At 44.5% G+C, this 22,099-nt stretch overlaps 1 protein-coding gene across 16 annotated transcripts in view; it reads right to left on the bottom strand.

Moving 5' to 3' along the window:
- ptprt (protein tyrosine phosphatase receptor type T) overlaps positions 1 to 22,099 on the bottom strand; it is a 487,625-nt gene that overhangs the window by 194,665 nt on the left and 270,861 nt on the right. For all 16 annotated transcript variants that reach the window (XM_071386753.1, XM_071386649.1, XM_071386662.1 and 13 more), the window contains exon 8: positions 4,261 to 4,557. In XM_071386753.1, the coding sequence (XP_071242854.1) occupies positions 4,261 to 4,557 (297 nt within the window). The remainder of the gene's footprint in view (positions 1 to 4,260; positions 4,558 to 22,099) is intronic.

Here is a 22,099-nt window from a genome sequence, read left to right as displayed (position 1 = left end):
TATGTACTGAGTCACTGTGGGGACGATGTCATCGATGCACTTATTGATGAAGCCAGTGACTGATGTGGTGTACTCCTCATTGCCATCAGAAGAATCCCGGAACATATTCCACTCTGTGCTAGCATCACAGTCCTGAAGCTTAGCATCTGCTTCATCTGACCACTTTTTTATTGACCGAGTCACTGGCGCTTCCTGCTTGAATTGTTGCTTGTATGCAGGCATCAGGAGGATAGAATTATGGTCAGATTTGCCAAATGGAGGGCGAGGGAGAGCTTTGTACGCGTGAGTCTCTGTGTGTGGAGAAAAGGTGGTCTAGAGTTTTTTTCCCTCTGGTTTTTCCCTCATTTAACATGCTGGTAGAAATTAGGTAAACGGATTTAACATCTTTGGGCTAGGGGGCAGTATGTTGACGTCTGGATGAAAACACTCTAAAGTTTCTAAAACTGTTAAAATAATGTCTGTGAGTATAACAGAACTTATATGGCAGGCGAAAACCCGAGGACAAACCATCCCCCCCCCCCAACAAAATTTATTATGAGGCGAAAACCTCCCAGATTGCAGTTCCTAGGGCTTCCACTAGATGTCAACAGTCTTTAGAAACAGTTTCAGGCTTGTTTTTGGAAAAATTTGCTAGAATTTGTAGTTTTTTTAAGTGGCTCCAATTTTGGCTGTAGTGTTTCCATGCGCGTGGATGAGAGCGTGTTCTTTGTTGTTTATCTCCGGTAAAGACAATAACGATTCTCCGTATTAAATTTTATCATTTAGTTACATATTAGGGTACCTGAGGTTTGATTATAAACATTGTTTGACTTGTTTGGAGAAGTTTATTGGTAATGTTTGGGATTCATTCTGTATGCATTTTGAAGGAGGGAAACCGATCGATTATTGAATGAAGCGCGCCAGCTAAACTGAGTTTTTGGGGATATAAAGGTGGACATTATCAAACAAAAGGACCATTTGTGATGTAGCTGGGACATTTTGGAGTGCCAACAGAAGAAGATCTTCAAAAGGTAAGGCATTTATTATATCGCTATTTCTGACTTTCATGGTGCACATGCCTGGTTGAAAAATATTTTTCATGCTTTTGTATGCGGGGCGCTGTCCTCAGATAATCGCATGGTGTGCTTTTGCGGTAAAGCCTTTTTGAAATCTGACTCAGCGGCTGGATTAACAAGAAGTTAAGCTTTATTTTGATGTATGACACTTGTATTTTCATGAATGTTAAATATTTCTATTTCTGTAATTTGAATTTCGCGCTCCGCAAATTCACCGGATATTGTCGAGGTGGGTCGCTAGCGGAACACCTGCGCCAGAAAGGTTAAGTTTCCTTGCATTAAAGTTCCCGGCCACTAGGAGAGCCGCCTCTGGATGAGAGTTTTCCTGTTTGCTTACAGCTCATTGAGTGCGGTCTTAGTGCCAGCATCGGTTTGTGGTGGTAAATAAATTACTACAAAGAATATAGATGAAAACTCTCTAGCTAGGTAGATAGTGAGGTCTACAGCTTATCATGAGATACTCTACCTCAGGTGAGCAAAACCTAGAGACTTCCTTAGATATCGTGCAACAGCTGTTCACAAATATACATAGACTGCCACCCCTTGTCTTAACAGAGGCTGCTGTTCAATCCTGCCGATACAGCATATAACCCGCCAGCTGTATGTTATTCATGTCGTCGTTCAGCCACGACTCGGTGAAAGATATTACAGTTTTCTTATGTCCCGTTGTTAGGATGTACGTGTAGTTTGTCCACTTTATTATCGAGCGATTGTACGTTGGCCAATAGTACCGATGGCAAAGGCAGATTAGCCACTCGTTGCTGGATCCTCACAAGGCACCCGATCTCCTTCCGCGAAACCTTTCTCCTGTGAATGATGGGGATGAGGCCCTGTTCGGGTGTCTGGAGTAAATCCCTCTCGTCCGACACATTAATTAGTGGATCAATTAACCTTTACCGAACCTCAACCCCGTATCCGGGATCACCCCCCACCCCCCACACACTGATTAGCATAGATAGCATAGCTTCAGAAGTAGATAGTAGCATCTAAATATCATTAAATCACAAGTCCAAGACACCAGATGAAAGATACAGATCTTGTGAATAAAGCCACCATTTCAGATTTTTAAAATGTTTTACAGGGAAGACAAAATATGTAAATCTATTAGCTAAACACGTTAGCAAAATACACCACTATTCTAACTCCATCAGTTTCTTACTCCTTCAGGTGCTATCACCAATTCGGCTCAACTAAGATATTGATATCCACTAACCAAGAAAAAACCTCTTCAGATGACAGTCTGATAACATATTCATGGTATAGGATAGTTTTTGTTAGAAAAAAGTGCATATTTCAGGTAGAAATCACAGTTTACAATTGCACCGACCATCGCAAATCGACTAGAATTACTAGATAGAGCAACGTGTATGACCAATTTACTCATCATAAAACATTTCATAAGAATAGACAAAGCATAGCAATGGAAAGACCCAGATCTTGTGATTCCAGACAATATTTCAGATTTTCTAAGCGTTTTACAGCGAAAACACAATAAATCGATAAGTTAGCATACTACATGTGAAAACGTTACCAGAGCATCGATTCCAGCCAAAGAGCGCTATAACGTAATCACCGCCAAAAGATATTAATTTTTTCACTAACCTTCTCAGAATTCTTCCGATGACACTCCTGTAACATCATTTTACAACATACATATACAGTTTGTTCGAAAAGGTGCATATTTAGCCATACAAAACCGTGGTTACACAATGAAAATACTAGGAAATCAAGCCTCAATATGTCTGACGTCATCTATCAGAGTGATCTAGTTTAATTAAAAGCTAATCATATACTTGACTAAAAAATACAGGGTTGACAGGAATCGAAAGACAAATTAGTTCTTAATGCAACCGCTGATTTACATTTTTAAAATTATCCTTACTTTTCAATACAGGGTTGGCCAAGTGAAGCTATACAAAACAAAATGGCGATGTATGCGTTTAAAATATTTCGACAGAAACACGGTTTATCATATTAAATATTGCTTACTTTGAGCTGATCTTCCATCATATTCTTGGGCAATGTATCCTTTCTATGTTATAAACGTCTTTTGGTCGATAGATGTCCTCTGTCCTTCGAAATGTCCACTAACAACGACCGAGACCGCGAAACGTTCCCAAAGCTAGAAAGTGCACGACAAAGAAATTCCTCAGAATCGCACTAAACGGATATAAATTGCTATAAAACGGTTTAAATTAACTACCTTATGATGTTTCTAAGTCCTATATCGAATTAAATTACAGACGGATACATTTCAAGTTGATAACCGAGCCTGTGAAAATGGCGTCCGGAGGTCCCATCCTGCGTAAGGGCTTGCGTCGAAAGGGGGGCTACTCTCACTCCTTGGTGTTTTATAACCTCTGAGAGCTACCTAGAAGGCCCATTCCACTTCTCATTGGTTACTGACATCCAGGGGAAGGCGGGTGCAGTTCGTGTCGTGCCATAGGATAGACAGAGACCTTAAAAACTGATCTGAAACCAGAGCTTCGCTCTCAGACCTTTCACTGTCTGTCATGGATTTCGCTGTAGAAATTTTTCTGGGTCACCCACAGACATAATTTCAACGTTGTATGAAACTAGAAGGTGTTTTCTATCCAATATAATTAATAATATGCATATTGTACGAGCAAGAATTGAGTACTAGGCAGTTTAATTTGGAGACGACAAAATGCTAATTCGGAACAGCACCCCCTGTAGTCGCAAGAAGTTAAGGTCTTACTATGTTTCCATCAACTTGCAGTTCTATCAAGCTAGTGCCTTTACGGCAAAGCATTGTCTGTTTGAATACATGTATGAAGCAACAACAATAATGTCAACTATCTGTAGCCATCAAGGAGTCTATTCCAAGAAGTAAGCTATCGTGATCTATTTTTAAAGGCAAGATTTTGGTATAAAGACACAATAGTATGCATAGAAATATCTCTCTCTCTCTCTCATTGACAAATGTTTTTTTTTTGGTGTCATAGTTTTGGCATGTGCAGAGATGGAATTTAGGCACCGTCCCCAGCCGGGCTAGTAGAAAGGAATTTATCCAAAACCATGCGATATTTCAAAAGACAACATTTTACTATCCTTGGGCTAGTATCCCTATGTGTTCAGACAGCAGGTCTACAGTTAAACCCCTTGCATGTATTTGAGCTAGGAACAGGACAAGACAGTGGAACCAAGACAAAACCACTAAAGATACAAATACTCTGACACACACCATCCTCCTCTGTCTGCTTGACGATCTCCTCGCTCTCCTTGCTTCCCTCTGGGTTGGCGAGGACCAGGCGAAGGCGTACAGTGACGAAGGGCCTCAGGCCCCGCAGGGTGAAGTGGGATGATGTCTGGATCAATTCCTCGGCGGCAAACTCCTGCTGGTTGAACACATACTGGTACTGCACTGTCAGGTTGTAGCTGTGGCAGCGCGTCACGGCGTAGCCAAAAGTCTCCCACTGCAGGGTGAGCTGGCGGGCCCGAATGTCCACCACATTGACATTCTGAGGCCCGTGGACTGGGTCTGAAGGCAGAAGGAGAAAGAGAGGAACAGGGGTTAGACTTTGTGAACATATCCTCATATCCAACCATTGGAAAATTAAGAGGAACTGACTGCCTCACTGCTTAGGGATCCCATAATTGATTGCACAGGATGAGACGATGTTGGATAGCATTGAGTCACATGAGGGGAAAAAAAACTGAACTGCTATTGATGTATTTTGGAGATAGTTGTTTAGCACAGTAGGGTTGTTTAGCACTTTGATCAAGTCTGCCTCTGATAAATCTCCACTAACCCCCCCCCCCCCCCCCCCCCATGGATGTCCGGTGGGCTATCACAGCAGTATCATCCACTTGTTGCGAGTATCATGGTTAAATTGATATACCATGCATGAGCGAATGACAAACGGATTGCTCAAACAAAGCTCTTTAGCCTAAAGGTCATTCTACTTCCCCTAGGTTAGCTAATAACAACATCTAAATCATACAAGATGGTGGGAGACAAAACCGCCCTTCCATTTGGGTTCTGTTTGGGTGTGTCTGGGTGGGACTTGAAATTGAAACGGTTTTGTCTGATTTTACAAGATGAAAAGCCTGTAGTGTAAGCTGGACAAACCAAAGCTAAGTGCACAAACAACTGGCATTTGGCTGCAGAGCTCTTGAACCTTTTGAACTGGTTGTTAAGAAGCCCCTCGAATCTTATCGATGGCATCATCCAGAAAAGCATTTATGTAATTCCTGAATACTTTATTGTTTGGAGATACAGTACAGGGTTTTGATGACGTCTACTTTATGATATGAGTGATGTTATAATATGAGTCTGGAAAAAGGAGACCAGCAAGGTCCATGTATTGCAGTTGTGGTAAACTACACAGTGATCACTATAAATACCGGTAAATCTACTTTTTCATCCATCACGTACTATTATTCTCCACAGAACACAAAACACAGTAACTTGACGACTTTGTGGAATACAGACTTATTATGCATGGTTAGATCAAGGCCTCACAGTAGTGGAACTGATTGAGAATAATGCTGAACAACAAAAGCCCAAATCCCCAGGTCTGAATGGGCCTGATTAGGGCTAATCCACGGCTAATCAGGGTTCATTTCGGAAATCAGCTCTAAGAAGATTGCTAATTTCAGTCTGGAAAATCCAACAGGGGGAACTCACTAGGTCAGCAGACAAAAAAATAGTGACATCTGTGAAGCCTGAGTTAAAACTTTGCTTTTGCCGTTAAGTCAATGAAGGCATCTCCTGAGTTGCCCTTGATCTTGACAAATAATGACTCAGTGTTGTCGTTGTTATTTATACCCTTTCTCCCCCTCTTCCAGCTCCTCTCAGCTATCTACCCCAAATGAAGCAGAGGGAAGGAGGGAGTGAAGGAGGGAGGGAGTAAGGGGCTAGCATTGGGCACGACTCAAGTCTCATTAATCAAGGTACATGGCGGTCGGCAGTGTTTGGCACACACTGAGAAAGGGTAACTGAGAGGGTTGCTATGCCATGGGTGAGCTGATTCCACCCCAGGTAGGGAAAGAGGGATATCGAGTCATTTGTACAACTGAATGCCTTCAACTGAAATGTGTCTTCCGCATTTGACACAACCCCTCTGAATCAGAGGTGTGCAGGGGGCTGCCGAAATCGACATCCATGTCTTCGGGCACCCGGGGAACAGTAGGTTAACTGCCTTGCTCAGGGGCAGAACGACAGATTTTTATCTTGTCAGCTCGGGGTTTCGATTCAGCAACCTTTCGTTTACTGGCCCAATGCTCTAACCACTAGGCTACCTACTTTAGAACATTAATAATCATCGAATGTGATACAGTTTTCGAAGCACATGCCCCTTATCTTTCATATCAACAGAAAAAGAGTCCCGTGCGGCTCAGTTTGTAGAGCATGGTACTTGCAAAACCAGGGTTGTGTTTTTTTATATATATATATATTTTATAACTAGGCAAGTCAGTTAAGAACAAATTCTTATTTTCAATGACGGCCTAGGAACAGTGGGTTAACTGCCTGGTTCAGGGGCAGAACGACAGATATTTTACCTTGTCAGCTCGGGGATCCGATCTAGCAACCTTTCGGTTCCTCGTCCCAACGCTCTAACCACTAGGCTACCTGCCGCCCCATGGGGGACCAGTTTGATACCCATTGGGGACCAGTACAAAAAAATGTATAGTCTGCTAAATGACTAAAATGTCAAATATATATATATACGGTGCCATCGGAAAGTATTCAGACCCCTTGAGTCCTGTTTCCATTGATCACCCTTGAGATGTTTCTACAATTTTATTGGAGTCCACCTGTGGTAAATTCAATTGATTGGACATGATTTTGAAAGGCACACCTGCCTATATAAGGTCCCACAGTTGACAGGGCATGTCAGAGCAAAAACCAAGCCATGAGGTCGAAGGAATGGTCCGTAGAGCTCGGAGACAGGATTGTGTCGAGGCCCCGAACTGGGGAAGGGTAACCAAAAGAATTCTGAAGCTAGGAAGGTCCCCAAGAACACAGTGGCCTCCATCATTCTTAAATGGAAGATGTTCTTCCTAGAGATGGCTGCCCGGCAGAAATGAGCAATCAGGGGAGAAGGGCCTTGGTTAGGGAGGTGACCAATAACCTGATGGTTACTCTGACAAAAGCTCTAGAGTTCCTCTGTGGAGATGGGAGAACATTCCAGAAGAACAACCATCTCTGCAACACTCCACCAATCAGACCTTTATTGTAGAGTGGCCAGACAGTAGCCACTCCTCAGTAAAAGAAACATGACTGCCCGCTTGGAGTTTGCCAAAAGGCAACTAAAGACTCAGATCATGAGAAACAAGATTCTCTTGTCTGATGAAACCAAGATTGAACTCTTTGGATTGCATGTCAAGCATCCCTACGGTGAAGGATGGATGGCAGCATCATGCTGTGGGGATTTTTCAGCGGCAGGGACTGGGAGACTAGTCAGGATCGAGGCAAAGATGAACGGAGCAAAGTACAGAGAGATCCTTGATGAAAACCTCCTCCAGAGCGCACAGGACATCAGACTGGTGCAATGGTTCACCTTCCAATAGGACAATGACCCTAAGCACACAGCCAAGACAATGCAGGAGTGGCTTTAAGACAAGTCTCTGAATGTCCTTGAGTGGTCCAGCCAGAGCCCGGACTTGACCCCGATCGAACATCTCTGGAGAGACCTGAAAATAGTTGTGCAGCAACGTTCCCCATCCAACCTGACAGAGCTTGAGAGGATATGCAGAGAAAAATCTGAGAAAACTTTGCAAATACATGTATGTTAAGCTTGTATCATCATATCCAAGATGATTTTAATGCTGGATTTTTCCGTTTTCCATTTTTAATACATTTGCAAAAATTTCCCCAAAACTGTTTTTGCTTTGTTATTATGGGGTATTGTGTGTAGATTGATGAGGGAAAAAATGATTAAATACATTTTATACTAAGGCTATAACCTAACAACATTTGGAAAAAGTCAAGGGGTGTGAATACTTCCCGAAGGCAGTGTATATACACTGCTCAAAAAAATAAAAGGGAACACTAAAATAACACATCCTAGATCTGAATGAATGAAATATTCTTATTAAATACTTTTTTCTTTACATAGTTGAATGTGCTGACAACAAAATCACACAAAAATTATCAATGGAAATCAAATTTATCAACCCATGGAGGTCTGGATTTGGAGTCACACTCAAAATTAAAGTGGAAAACCACATTACAGGCTGATCCAACTTTGATGTAATGTCCTTAAAACAAGTCAAAATGAGGCTCAGTAGTGTGTGTGTTTTTTTTATTTTTTTTATTTCACCTTTATTTAACCAGGTAGGCTAGTTGAGAACAAGTTCTCATTTGCAACTGCGACCTGGCCAAGATAAAGCATAGCAGTGTGAACAGACAACACAGAGTTACACATGGAGTAAACAATAAACAAGTCAATAACATGGTAGAAAAAAAAAAGAGAATCTATATACAATGTGTGCAAAAGGCATGAGGTAGGCAATAAATCGAATAATTACAATTTAGCAGATTAACACTGGAGTGATAAATCATCAGATGATCATGTGCAAGAAGAGATACTGGTGTGCAAAAGAGCAGAAAAGTAAATAAATAAAAGCAGTATGGGGGGTGAGGTAGGTAAATTGGGTGGGTAGTTTACAGATGGACTATGTACAGCTGCAGCGATCGGTTAGCTGCTCGGATAGCAGATTTTTAAAGTTGTTGAGGGAGATAAAAGTCTCCAACTTCAGAGATTTTTGCAATTCGTTCCAGTCGCAGGCAGCAGAGAACTGGAAGGAAAGGCGTCCAAATGAGGTTTTGGCTTTAGGGATGATCAGTGAGATCCACCTGCTGGAGCGCGTGCTGCGGGTGGGTGTAGCCATCGTGACCAGTGAACTGAGATAAGGCGGCACTTTACCTAGCATAGCCTTGTAGATGACCTGGAGCCAGTGGGTCTGACGACGAACATGTAGCGAGGGCCAGCCGACTAGGGCATACAGGTCGCAGTGGTGGGTCGTATAAGGTGCTTTAGTAACAAAACGAATGGCACTGTGATAAACTGCATCCAGTTTGCTGAGTAGAGTATTGGAAGCTATTTTGTAGATGACATCGCCGAAGTCGAGGATCGGTAGGATAGTCAGTTTTACTAGGGTAAGTTTGGCGGCGTGAGTGAAGGAGGCTTTGTTGCGGAATAGAAAGCCGATTCTTGATTTGATTTTGGATTGGAGATGTTTGATATGAGTCTGGAAGGAGAGTTTGCAGTCTAGCCAGACACCTAGGTACTTATAGATGTCCACATATTCTAGGTCGGAACCGTCCAGGGTGGTGATGCTAGTCGGGCGTGCGGGTGCAGGCAGCGAACGGTTGAAAAGCATGCATTTGGTTTTACTAGCGTTTAAGAGCAGTTGGAGGCCACGGAAGGAGTGTTGTATGGCATTGAAGCTTGTTTGGAGGTTAGATAGCACAGTGTCCAAGGAAGGGCCGGAAGTATATAGAATGGTGTCGTCTGCGTAGAGGTGGATCAGGGAATCGCCCGCAGCAAGAGCAACATCATTGATGTATACAGAGAAAAGAGTCGGCCCGAGAATTGAACCCTGTGGTACCCCCATAGAGACTGCCAGAGGACCGGACAACATGCCCTCCGATTTGACACACTGAACTCTGTCTGCAAAGTAGTTGGTGAACCAGGCAAGGCAGTCATTAGAAAAACCGAGGCTACTGAGTCTGCCGATAAGAATATGGTGATTGACAGAGTCGAAAGCCTTGGCCAGGTCGATGAAGACGGCTGCACAGTAATGTCTTTTATCGATGGCGGTTATGATATCGTTTAGTACCTTGAGCGTGGCTGAGGTGCACCCGTGACCGGCTCGGAAACCGGATTGCACAGCGGAGAAGGTACGGTGGGATTCGAGATGGTCAGTGATCTGTTTGTTGACTTGGCTTTCGAAGACCTTAGATAGGCAGGGCAGGATGGATATAGGTCTGTAACAGTTTGGGTCCAGGGTGTCTCCCCCTTTGAAGAGGGGGATGACCGCGGCAGCTTTCCAATCCTTGGGGATCTCAGATGATACGAAGGAGAGGTTGAACAGGCTGGTAATAGGGGGTGCGACAATGGCGGCGGACAGTTTCAGAAATAGGGGGTCCAGATTGTCAAGCCCAGCTGATTTGTATGGGTCCAGGTTTTCCAGCTCTTTCAGAACATCTGCTATCTGGATTTGGGTAAAGGAGAAGCTGGGGAGGCTTGGGCGAGTAGCAGCGGGGGGGGCGGGGCTGTTGGCCAAGGTTGGAGTCGCCAGGAGGAAGGCATGGCCAGCCATTGAGAAATGCTTGTTGAAGTCTTCGATTATCACGGATTTATCGGTGGTGACCGTGTTACCTAGCCTCAGTGCAGTGGGCAGCTGGGAGGAGGTGCTCTTGTTCTCCATGGACTTTACAGTATCCCAGAACTTTTTGGAGTTAGAGCTACAGGATGCAAATTTCTGCTTGAAAAAGCTGGCCTTTGCTTTCCTGACTGACTGCGTGTATTGGTTCCTGACTTCCCTGAACAGTTGCATATCGCGGGGGCTCTTCGATGCTATTGCAGTTCGCCACAGGATGTTTTTGTGCTGGTCGAGGGCAGTCAGGTCTGGAGTGAACCAAGGGCTATATCTGTTCTTGGTTCTGCATTTTTTGAACGGAGCATGCTTGTCTAATATGGTGAGGAAGTAACTTTTAAAGAATGACCAGGCATCCTCAACTGACGGGATGAGGTCAATATCCTTCCAGGGTACCCGGGCCAGGTCGATTAGAAAGGCCTGCTCGCAGAAGTGTTTTAGGGAGCGTTTGACAGTGATGAGGGGTGGTCGTTTGACCGCGGACCCGTGGCGGATACAGGCAATGAGGCAGTGATCGCTGAGATCTTGATTGAAGACAGCAGAGGTGTATTTGGAGGGCAGGTTGGTCAGGATAATGTCTATTAGGGTGCCCATGTTTACGGATTTAGGGTTGTACCTGGTGGGTTCCTTGATGATTTGTGTGAGATTGAGGGCATCAAGCTTGGATTGTAGGACTGCCGGGGTGTTAAGCATATCCCAGTTTAGGTCACCTAACAGAACAAACTCTGAAGCTAGATGGGGAGCGATCAATTCACAGATGGTGTCCAGGGCACAGCTGGGAGCTGAGGGGGGTCGGTAGCAGGCGGCAACAGTGAGAGACTTATTTCTGGAGAGATTCATTTTTTAAATTAGAAGTTCGAACTGTTTGGGCATAGACCTGGAAAGTATGACAGAACTTTGCAGGCTATCTCTGCAGTAGATTGCAACTCCTCCCCCTTTGGCAGTTCTATCTTGACGGAAAGTGTTATAGTTGGGTATAGAAATCTCAGAATTTTTGGTGGCCTTCCTAAGCCAGGATTCGGACACGGCAAGGACATCAGGGTTGGCAGAGTGTGCTAAAGCGGTGAGTAAGGCAAACTTAGGGAGGAGGCTTCTGATGTTGACATGCATGAGGCCAAGGCTTTTTCGATCACAGAAGTCAACAAATGAGGGTGACTGGGGACATGCAGGGCCTGGGTTTACCTCCACATCACCCGAGGAACAGAGGAGTAGTAGGATGAGGGTGCGGCTAAAGGCTATCAAAACTGGTCGCCTAGAGCGTTGGGGACAAAGAATAAAAGGAGCAGATTTATGGGCGTGGTAGAATAGATTCTGGGCATAATGTGCAGACAGGGGTATGGTGGGGCGCGGGTACAGCGGAGGCAAGCCCAGGCACTGGGTGATGATAAGAGAGGTTGTATCTCTGGACATGCTGGTCTCAATGGGTGAGGTCACCGCATGTGTGGGGGGTGGGACAAAGGAGGTATCAGAGGTACGGAGAGTGGAACTACGGGGTCCATTGCAAACCAAAACAATGATAATGATAACTAGCCTGAACAACAGTATGCAAGGCATATTGATATTTGAGAGAGACATACAATAAGGCATAAAGTGATTGCAGGTCTTGATTGGGAGAGCTAGCTAAAACAACAGGTAAGATAACAGCAGCAATAACAGGGTGCTAGTCTAACACAGCAACAACAGGTAAAAATGGCGACGACTAGGCAGAGAGGGTCGGATTAACTACACACAGATCCTGAGTTAAAGCACAGAGCCGACAGATAAAACACAAATAAACAGAATGGAGTACCGTGAATTAATGGACAGTCAAGCAGGCGTCAGCTATGTAGCCGAGTGATCATAGTGTCCAGGGGGCAGCCGTAGATGGAGCAGGGAGGCCTCCACTAAGCTAGCACGCGGCGTTTAAAGTTAGTAGCCCGGGGGGTGGTCTGCTCAGACGGAGGGGGTCTGCTCAGACGTGGTCGTGTCGACAGAGAATCCAAGCCGGATGGCAATGGCGAAAGAGAGGTTGTGAATTGTAGAATTGTGTTTGCTAACTGGTGCTAGCTTCGTGGCAGTGGCGCTAGCTGCGCTAGCTGCAAGCTAGCTGTGAGGATCAGAAGTAGTGGCTCAGGGATTACGGCAGGAATCCGGCGTTGTTGTCGAGAGACAGTCCGATGCTGGTAAATTGGTGAGTAATATCCAGGCTAATAACAGGGCTGGTGTCTGTGCAGAAGGTAAAAGCTACTAGCAGCGGCAAAAAAATTGCTAAATTAGCTTGTAGCTGATTTAGACCAGTTGTGATGGATTGGCAGGGCTCTGTGTCGGCAAAAAAAGGTCCAGTCCAATTGGCAAAAGAGGTATTGTAGCCCAAGAATTCGCTGGTAGACCTCTTCGGCTAGCCGGCAGATGGGCCTAGCTCGAGGCTAGCTCAAGGCTAACTGGTGCTTGCTTCGGGACAGAGGTGTTAGCCAGTAGTAGCCACTCGGTTGCAGCTAGCTAGCTGTGATGATACGGTGTAATTGTCCAGAGCTTGCGTCAGGAATCCGGTGATGTGGTAGAGAAAAAGCAGTCCTATATGCTCTGGGTTGATATCGCGCTTGCGGACTGGCAGGTATTGGCCCGAGCTGAAGCTGGCTGTGTCCGAGTTAGGGGTGAAGACCGCAGCAGTGGCTAACTGACTACTAGCTAGTAGCTAGTTATCTGGCTAGCTTCTGATTGGGGTTACGGTTCTAAAGTATAAAAAATAGCAGGTCCGTACCACATTGGGTGAGGCGGAATGTAGGAATGTATATTCAGTTCCTAGATGGAAAGTGAAATTAAAATATATACGAAATGTATACGAAAAATACGAGGACTATTTACACGGGACAAGACAAGACAAACACACGTCCGACTGCTACGCCATCTTGGATTCGAAAGTGGCCTCCACGTGGCCACCACGTGCCTGTATGACCTCCCTACAACGCCTGGGCATGCTCCTGATGAGGTGGCGGGTGGTCTCCTGAGGGATCTCCTCCCAGACCTGGACTAAAGCATCCGCCAACTCCTGGACAGTCTGTGGTGCAACGTGGCCTTGGTGGATGGAGCGAGACATGATGTCCCAGATGTGCTCAATTGGATTCAGGTCTGGGGAACGGGCAGGCCAGTCCATAGCATCAATGCCTTCCTCTTGCAGGAACTGCTGACACACTCCAGCCACATGAGGTCTAGCATTGTCTTGCATTAGGAGGAAGCCAGGGCCAACCGCACCAGCATATGGTCTCACAAGGGGTCTGAGGATCTCATCTCGGTACCTAATGGCAGTCAGGCTACCTCTGGTGAGCACATGGAGGGCTGTGCGGCCCCCCAAAGAAATGCCACCCCACACCATGACTGACCCACCGCCAAACCGGTCATGCTGGAGGATGTTGCAGGCAGCAGAACGTTCTCCACGGCGTCTCCAGACTCTGTCACGTCTGTCACATGTGCTCATGTGCTCAGTGTGAACCTGCTTTCATCTGTGAAGAGCACAGGGCGCCAGTGGCGAATTTGCCAATCTTGGTGTTCTCTGGCAAATGCCAAACGTCCTGCACGGTGTTGGGCTGTAAGCACAACCCCCACCTGTGGACGTCGGGCCCTCATACCACCCTCATGGAGTCTGTTTCTGACCGTTTGAGCAGACACATGCACATTTGTGGCCTGCTGGAGGTCATTTTGCAGGGCTCTGGCAGTGCTCCACCTGCTCCTCCTTGCACAAAGGCGGAGGTAGCGGTCCTGCTGCTGGGTTGTTGCCCTCCTACGGCCTCCTCCACGTCTCCTGATGTACTGGCCTGTCTCCTGGTAGCGCCTCCATGCTCTGGACACTACGCTGACAGACACAGCAAACCTTCTTGCCACAGCTCGCATTGATGTGCCATCCTGGATGAGCTACACTACCTGAGCCACTTGTGTGGGTTGTAGACTCCGTCTCATGCTACCACTAGAGTGAAAGCAGCATTCAAAAGTGACCAAAACATCAGCCAGGAAGCATAGGAACTGAGAAGTGGTCTGTGGTCACCACCTGCAGAACCACTCCTTTATTGGGGGTGTCTTGCTAATTGCCTATAATTTCCACCTTTTGTCTATTCCATTTGCACAACAGCATGTGAAATTTATTGTGTGGACAGTTTGATGGACAGTTTGATTTCACAGAAGTGTGATTGACTTGGAGTTACATTGTGTTGTTTAAGTGTTCCCTTTATTTTTTGGAGCAGTGTATAAAGGTGTGTAGTAATTAAACTTTTTTTGTTTGTTTCAAAAACCTTACCGCAAGCAATGTATGTCAATGTTTAGAGCAAGCGGCAGGGCTCTCAACAAAACTCCCCGGGAAGAAGATACCTTTATCAATAGGCGCTAAGCTAGTTAGCGTCTATGAATGGGCTAGACCCTGTCATAGCCTACCAACAGGACCCAGAGTTTTACCTGACCAGGTCATGAGATCAGGAAAAACTCCAGGCCCCAGAAAAGACACATTTTGACACACCACTTTTTAACCTCTCTGTTTCGAAATATCTACATTCTAAAGTCTAACAGTGCAATCGAATACCTTTTTTTACATCATGATTATGAAGGGGATATGAATGATAATGGTCTCAGTGACCCTAGTATTCAGTACCAAAAGCCTCCTAAAGACAAGATAAGCCCCCCAGAGATACGTGACTTAAGCAAATTGGATTAACATGACTGCAAGCAGATGTTCCAGAGACTCTTTTTTTAGTTGTTTTTAATTACTCCCGTCATGTTTGAAAAGCGACTCCAAAGTGGGAAGGAAAACTGAACGTTTTCCCTCCATTTTCCTTCAAACTGATAAAGAATATGCAGAGATTCACAAATGATTTGATAACTAAGCTTTATATACAAAATCCAAGTTGGATATTGCAATAGAGATGAACACAAAGTTCAGGGCCTTTTAGGGTGAAACGTAAGAAAGGAGATGCGTGGATTGAAACTTTCCAAAATGTCACAATATCGGTTTAGCTTGACACAGACTTGGAACTACCTGCTGCTCCTTTGTTATTGGATAGGGTGGTTGTTTTGTTCATTTGCTAAATGGCGTTATTGACCTCCATCTTCCTCAAGGGGTCTCTGGTCCATAGAACGGTGTAAAAAGATGTTGACGCAATTTCTTTGAAGCCCATTGAATCCCTCACTGTCTATCTCCCCCCCCCAAAAAATTGTTACCTTTATTTAAATAGGCAAGTCAGTTAAGAACAAATTCTTAATTTCAATGACACCATAGGAACTGTGGGTTAACTGCCTTGTTCAGGGGCAGAACGACAGATTTTTACCTTGTCAGCTCAGGGATTCGATCTGGCAACCTTTCAGTTACTAGTCCAACGCTCTAACCACTAGACTACCTGCCACCCCTATAATCACCAAGGCCTCGAAAATTCCCCTCTACTTCACGACAGCCATTGTTCCCTGGCAGGTACTACAATGTCCAGCAATTCCCACTCACAATTGTCATACAAAAAACACGGATACAGTGGTGGGACGTTGTCCATCTTTGTGAGATTGTGATTGTGATGCCTTCTAGCTAAGTGTAACTGAGGGTACAGTCAGGATGAGGTCGAACGGTGTTTAAGTGTGTAGGACAGGTCAAAGCGGAAGGCCGATGGAATCCGATGTTTTCATGTCGTTTCAGTGAGAGGTATTAACAGGGGTAGCAATCTTGGTACAATAGAATAACACACAAGTTCATTAGGTTTTCCAATGGAGCATGGGACCTGGATTTGTTTGAGTTCCTTTGAGTCATTTTACAGACTAGACTACAGTACATGTTCTTAACAACTCAATATATCTCTGTAGCCTACACTTTCATCAAACCTAATATTGAATTGTGTGGGTCTATCCATGAGTGCACAGGGCATGCAGGAAAAATCCAGCCCCACTTATATAAGGAATCACAAATGAGTTGTCCGACCTTTAGTACAATAGCACTGCACTTCCACCCCATGGCAAAAAGCATCCTGTTCACATCCTGTGACATTCTAAACCCCCATCATTTGAAGTTTGCTATCTCAGTTTAATGAGGGATTCTGGAGTGCAACTCAAACACACACATACACAAAAATATATACACACACGCACACCCCTGGTGGTTTGTGAGGGCTGGAGAGGCAGAAAACTTCCTGACTGATTAAGTTCCGGTGTTGGCTGGTCTGTCCATTTCCCGGGCCACAGGTCACCCTTTAAAGCAGAGAACAATTAGGGAGGAAGAGTGGTGGAGCGGAACCGAGTACAACTGTTACCTTAATTACCTGCGCTCTGCCCGTGTGGCTCCCCGCCACTCTCTCACTACTCCAACAGGCTCCTTTTTACAGCCCTGCCAATAAATATACCCATTGATTCATTTGCCTGAACCTGAGGTTTAAATTGCATTCATGTCTGAGGCATGTATCTGTGTAGAGCTAAGATTATGTAAAAACTTGATTGAGACTAATCAAAAGTGCAGTTTTATTGAGAATCCAAGATAATAAAGTATTATAGAGGCAATCTGCAGTTCACACAACAGCAACGCGGACACCCCGCCACTTTTCCGGCTAGAGAAATGTAACCACTCCTAAAGTGAATACATGGGGCTATGGATGCAAGGACGGACCATCCATGAGATCAAAATGATACAGTGTTTGTTGACAATCACATTGTTTACACACAATTGAGTAAAAAAAGCTTATATTTTGGGTTCTGATGAGGTCTGACAGCTGAACTTAGCTAATGAGGCATTTATAAGTTATATGTGTTAATAATCAATGGCTATATGTCCATTGAAAGTTAAAAACTACGTAGCAATCGCAGATTTCCCCTTTAAAAGGTGAGGGCTACTGTATATATTATTAAAGTTCTTTGCATCCCTCTTATGCTATATATTAGCAAAATGTGGTCTCACATTGTTCTCAAGGCTGGATTCCTGTTAAGCATTGCTAAAGTGCACCGCTCTATTAAGTCGCCGCTCAATAGCCCTCAACCGCTCTCCACTTTCACCCACTCGCCAAAAGCCCCTTGCCATTTTATCAGAGCCTTACAGCATGCAGGCTCAGAGCCCATTAAATTCCTTCCCAAGTGTGCGGCACCACCTCCATTTGGTAGACGAGAGACATGGAAACGGGGATAGGGGCATTCAGCCAACCGAAACAAGCGGAAGAGTATGATAATACACTGAACAAAAATATAAACGCAACGTGTAACAATTTCAAAGATTTGACTTTGAGTTACAGTTCATATAAGGAAATCGGTCAATAAAAAAAAAAAAATTAGGCCCTAATCTATGGATTTCTAATGACTGGGAATACAGGTATGCATCTGTTGGTCACATATACTTTTAAAAATGTAGGGGCGTGGATCAGAAACCAGTCAGTATCGGGCGTGACAACCATTGCTTCATGCAGTGCAACACATCTCCTAGAGTTGATCAAGCTGTTGATTGTGGCTTGTGGAATGTTTTCCCACTCCTCTTCAATGGCTGTGCAAAGTTAGTTGGATATTGGCGGGAACTGGAACACGCTGTTGTACACGTTGATCCAGAGCATCCCAAACGTGCTCAATGGGTGACATGTCTGGTGAGTATGCATTTTCAGCTTCCTTGTGTAGAGATCCTTGCGACATAGGGCCATGCATTATCATGCTGAAACATGAGGTGATGGAGGTGGATGAATGGCACGACAATGGGCCTCAGGATCTCATCAAGGTATCTCTGTGCATTCAAATTGCTATTGATAAAATGTAATTGTGTTTGTTGTCTGTAGCTTATGACTGCCCATACCATGTTGCACTCTGTTCACAACGTTGACATCAGCAAACTGCTAGCCCCCACACAATGCCATACATGTGGTCTCCGGTTGTGAGGCCGGTTGGACGTACTGCTAAATTTTCGAAAAAACAACGAGGCGGCTTATGGTAGAGAAATCAAAATTAAACTCTCTGGCAACAACTCTGGTGGACATTCCTGCTGTCAGCATTCCTATTGCATGCTCCCTCAAAACTTGAGACATCTGTGGCATTGTGTTGTGCGACAAAATGCACAGCACAAAGTGCACCTGTGTAATGATCATGCTGTTTAATCAGCTTCTTGATATGCCACACCTGTCAGGTGGATGGATTATATTGGCAAATGAGAAATACTCACTAACAGGGATGTAAACAAATTTGTGCACACAATTTTAGAGAAATAAGCTTTTTGTACATATGGGACATTTCTGGGATCTTTTATTTCAGCTCATGAAACATGAGACCAACACTATCTGTTGCATTTATATTTTTGTTCAGTGTATAACAATCAAATAAAAAATTAGAAACAGTGTGTATTCTTCTTCCAAAATGAATAACTTGAAAACAAAAGAATGGTGGTGGTGGTGGGGAGAGAGAGACAAAAGGAATCTAAATTGGGGTGAGAGCAGAGTGTAGACTGATTGCACCGAGACTACACAGCTAGCATCGTATCCCCTCAACACCATTAGCACCTTCACCAGCACCGCCTGCCACCCACCTCTTCCCCAAAAGGGTCTGTATCGAGAGATCCTTCTGGTTATTATTACGCTCTCCCTACAGTGGAGTTGGTGAGCTGAGAAAGCAATCATCCTTCCCCCTCAGAATGAATCAACCGGCACTCATTCCAATAATTTAGGCTCACTGGAGGAAAATATCTTACTCCACTCGCTGCTTCCCCCGGTAATGAGTTCTCACAATGAGGATCAAAATACATCAAATGCCCACAGATAGATTCTCAGGTACACTCGCTCTCTCAGCCAGCGCATGGGGGAACAAACTTGTATATTTATGAACCTGGGAAGACTTGTACATTAGTATACCCCGTGTGCCCACTGCCCTTGTAAGCCAATCTGTTGCTGGAAGGAGTAGAGGCTGGGCCCTAGATGGCGATGCTTGGCGAGGCTCTGTAGAAAGTAGTCTTTATTTTGGTAATGAGGTGAAAACACTGGTTCAAAGAGATGGAGCAGACCTGTGGCCTGTGTTGTATTACATCTGAACCTATACCGGAACCTACGTCTGAAAGCACTGTACATCAAAGCTCAAACAAGACACACTACAGACAGTGTCTGATGTTGAGGAAATATGGAGTGACTTCCTTTTTTCTGCAATTCAATGTGGACACCGGCTCGTCAAATATTTCATTCCAAAATCATTGGCATTAATATGGAGTTGGTCCCCCCTTTGCTGCTCTAACAGCCTCCACACTTCTGGGATGGCTTTCCACTAGATGTTGGAACATTGCTGCGGGGACTTGCTTCCATTCAGCCACAAGAGCATTAGTGAGGTCAGGGCACTGATGTTGGGTGATCAGGCCTGGCTCACAGTCGGCATTCCAATTCATCCCACAGGTGTTCGATGGGGTGGGGGTCAGGGTTCTGTGCAGGCAAGTCAAGTTCTTCCACACCAATCTCGACAAACATTTTGTGCAAGGGGGAATTGTCATAACAGAAAGGGCCTTCTCCAAACTGTTGCCACAAAGTTGGAAGCACAGAATCATCTAGGATGTCATTGTATAATGTAGCCCCTTCAGAGGAACTAAGGAGCCTAGCCTGAACTATGAAAAACAGCTCCAAACCATTATTTCCTCCTCCACTAAATTTTACATTTGTCCCTATGCATTCGGGCAGGTAGCGTTCTCCTGGTATCCACCAAACCAAGATTTGTCCAGCGTGATTCATCATGCCAGAGAACGCATTTACACTGCTCCAGAGTACAATCGTAGCGAGCTTTACACCATTCCAGCCAACGCTTGGCATTGCACATGGTGATCTTAGTGTTGAGCACGGCTGCCCGGTCATGGAAACCCATTTCATGAAGCTCCTGACGAACAGTTCTTGTTGTGAAGTTGCTTTCAGAGGAAGTTTGGAACTATGTAGTGAGTGTTTCAACCGAGGACACTCGGTGGTCCCATTCTGTGAGCTTGTTTGGCCTACCACTTTGCGGCTGAGCCGTTGTTGGTCCTACACGTTTCCAGCACATACAACTGACCGGGGAAGCTCTAGCAGGGCAGAAATTTTACGAACTGACTTGATGGAAAGGTGGCATCCTATAACAGTAACAAGTTGAAAGTCACTGAGCTCTTCAGTAAGGCCATTCTACTGTAAAAGTTTGTCTATGGAGATTGTATGGCTGTGTGCTAGATGTTATGCACCTTTCAGCAATGGGTGTGGCTGAAATAACCGAATCCATTCATTTGAAGAAATGTTCATATACTTTTGTTTAAATAGTATATGTACAGTACCAATCCAAAGTTTGGACACACTTACTTATTCAAGGGTTTTTCTTTATTTTTACTATGTTATACATTGTAGATTGTATAACATTGATTCACGGAGACTGCGTGAATCAGGTCTTCATGGTTGAATTACTGCAAAGAAACCATTACTAAAGGACACCAATAAGACAAAGTAACACAAGCAATGGACATTAGACCGGTGGAAGTCTGTCCTTTGGTCTGATGAGTCCAAATTTGAGATTTTTGGTTCCAACCGCCGTGTTTTTGTGAGACGCAGAGTATGTGAACGGATGATCTCTGCATGTTTAGTTCCCACCGTGAAACATGCAGAAGGAGGTGTGATGGCGTGGGGGTGCTTTGCTGGTGACACTGTCTGTGATTTATTTAGTATTCAAGGCACACTTAACCAGCATGGCTACCACAGCATTCTGCAGTGATACGCTATCCCATGTGGGACAATCATCTGATTATAAACAGGGCAATGATCCAAAACACACCTCCAGGCTGTGTAAGGGCAATTTGACCAAGAAGGAGAGTGATTGAGTGCTGCATCAGATGACCTGGCCTCCACAATCACCCGACCTCAACCCAATTGAGATGGTTTGACATGAGTTGGATCACAGAGTGAAGGAAAAGCAGCCAACAAGTGCTCAGCATAAATCAGGGATTTCCTCATCGTCTGATTCAGAGTCAGAGAGATTCAGCATGGCACGATCGTCCTCCAGAAAGTAGTCCATGACAACTTTTTCCCACTGACCTTTGTCTATAGCGCTTGATCAATTCAGGGCAGCAATGTTATTGAGAGCAGTAGCAACATATTTGCAGTTCTCCATGGCTAACGTTATATTATTCAAAAAAAAAACTGCAGTAGAAAGGATTATCTATGCATTACGAGCAGCTCATTTTATAGACACAAGATGCTACACTGCAGACCAATCCAAACTCAGCTCTCGTCATTTCCAGCCCACTTATTATCTCAGCCAATCATGGCTAGCTTACTTGTTCTGTGGCTAAACCAACTGGGCTCGTAATTTATTTTTTTTATTCGTAATTACAGTTTGATATTAAGTTGATATACAAGTTTGATATTAAGGCACATGAAAGTTCACATGTTCGAGAAGGTATTTCTGCCCAAAAACGCTTTTTGATAAAAAAAAACATTTTTTACATTCAAACGGCTCTCCTGTGAAGTCGTGACTTGTGACATACACCAAGTTTCCTGAATCGGGTCACAGTTGTGGCAACTCCTTCGAGACTGTTGGAAAAGCAATCAGGTGAAGCTGGTTGGGATAATGCCAAGAGTGTGCTAAGCTGTCATCAAGGCAAAAAATGGCTACTTTGAAGGACCAAAAATAAAAAATATATTTGGATTTGTTAAAAAATACATGGGTTACTACATGATTCTATACATGTTATTTCATAGTTTTGATGTCTTCACTATTATTCTACAATGTAGAAATTAGGAAAAATA

The sequence above is a fragment of the Salvelinus alpinus genome, chromosome 2, assembly GCF_045679555.1.
Source record: "Salvelinus alpinus chromosome 2, SLU_Salpinus.1, whole genome shotgun sequence".
NCBI lineage: Eukaryota > Metazoa > Chordata > Actinopteri > Salmoniformes > Salmonidae > Salvelinus > Salvelinus alpinus.
The sequence above is the reverse complement of the archived record's forward strand: the minus strand, read 5'-3'. Positions and strand labels throughout refer to the sequence as shown.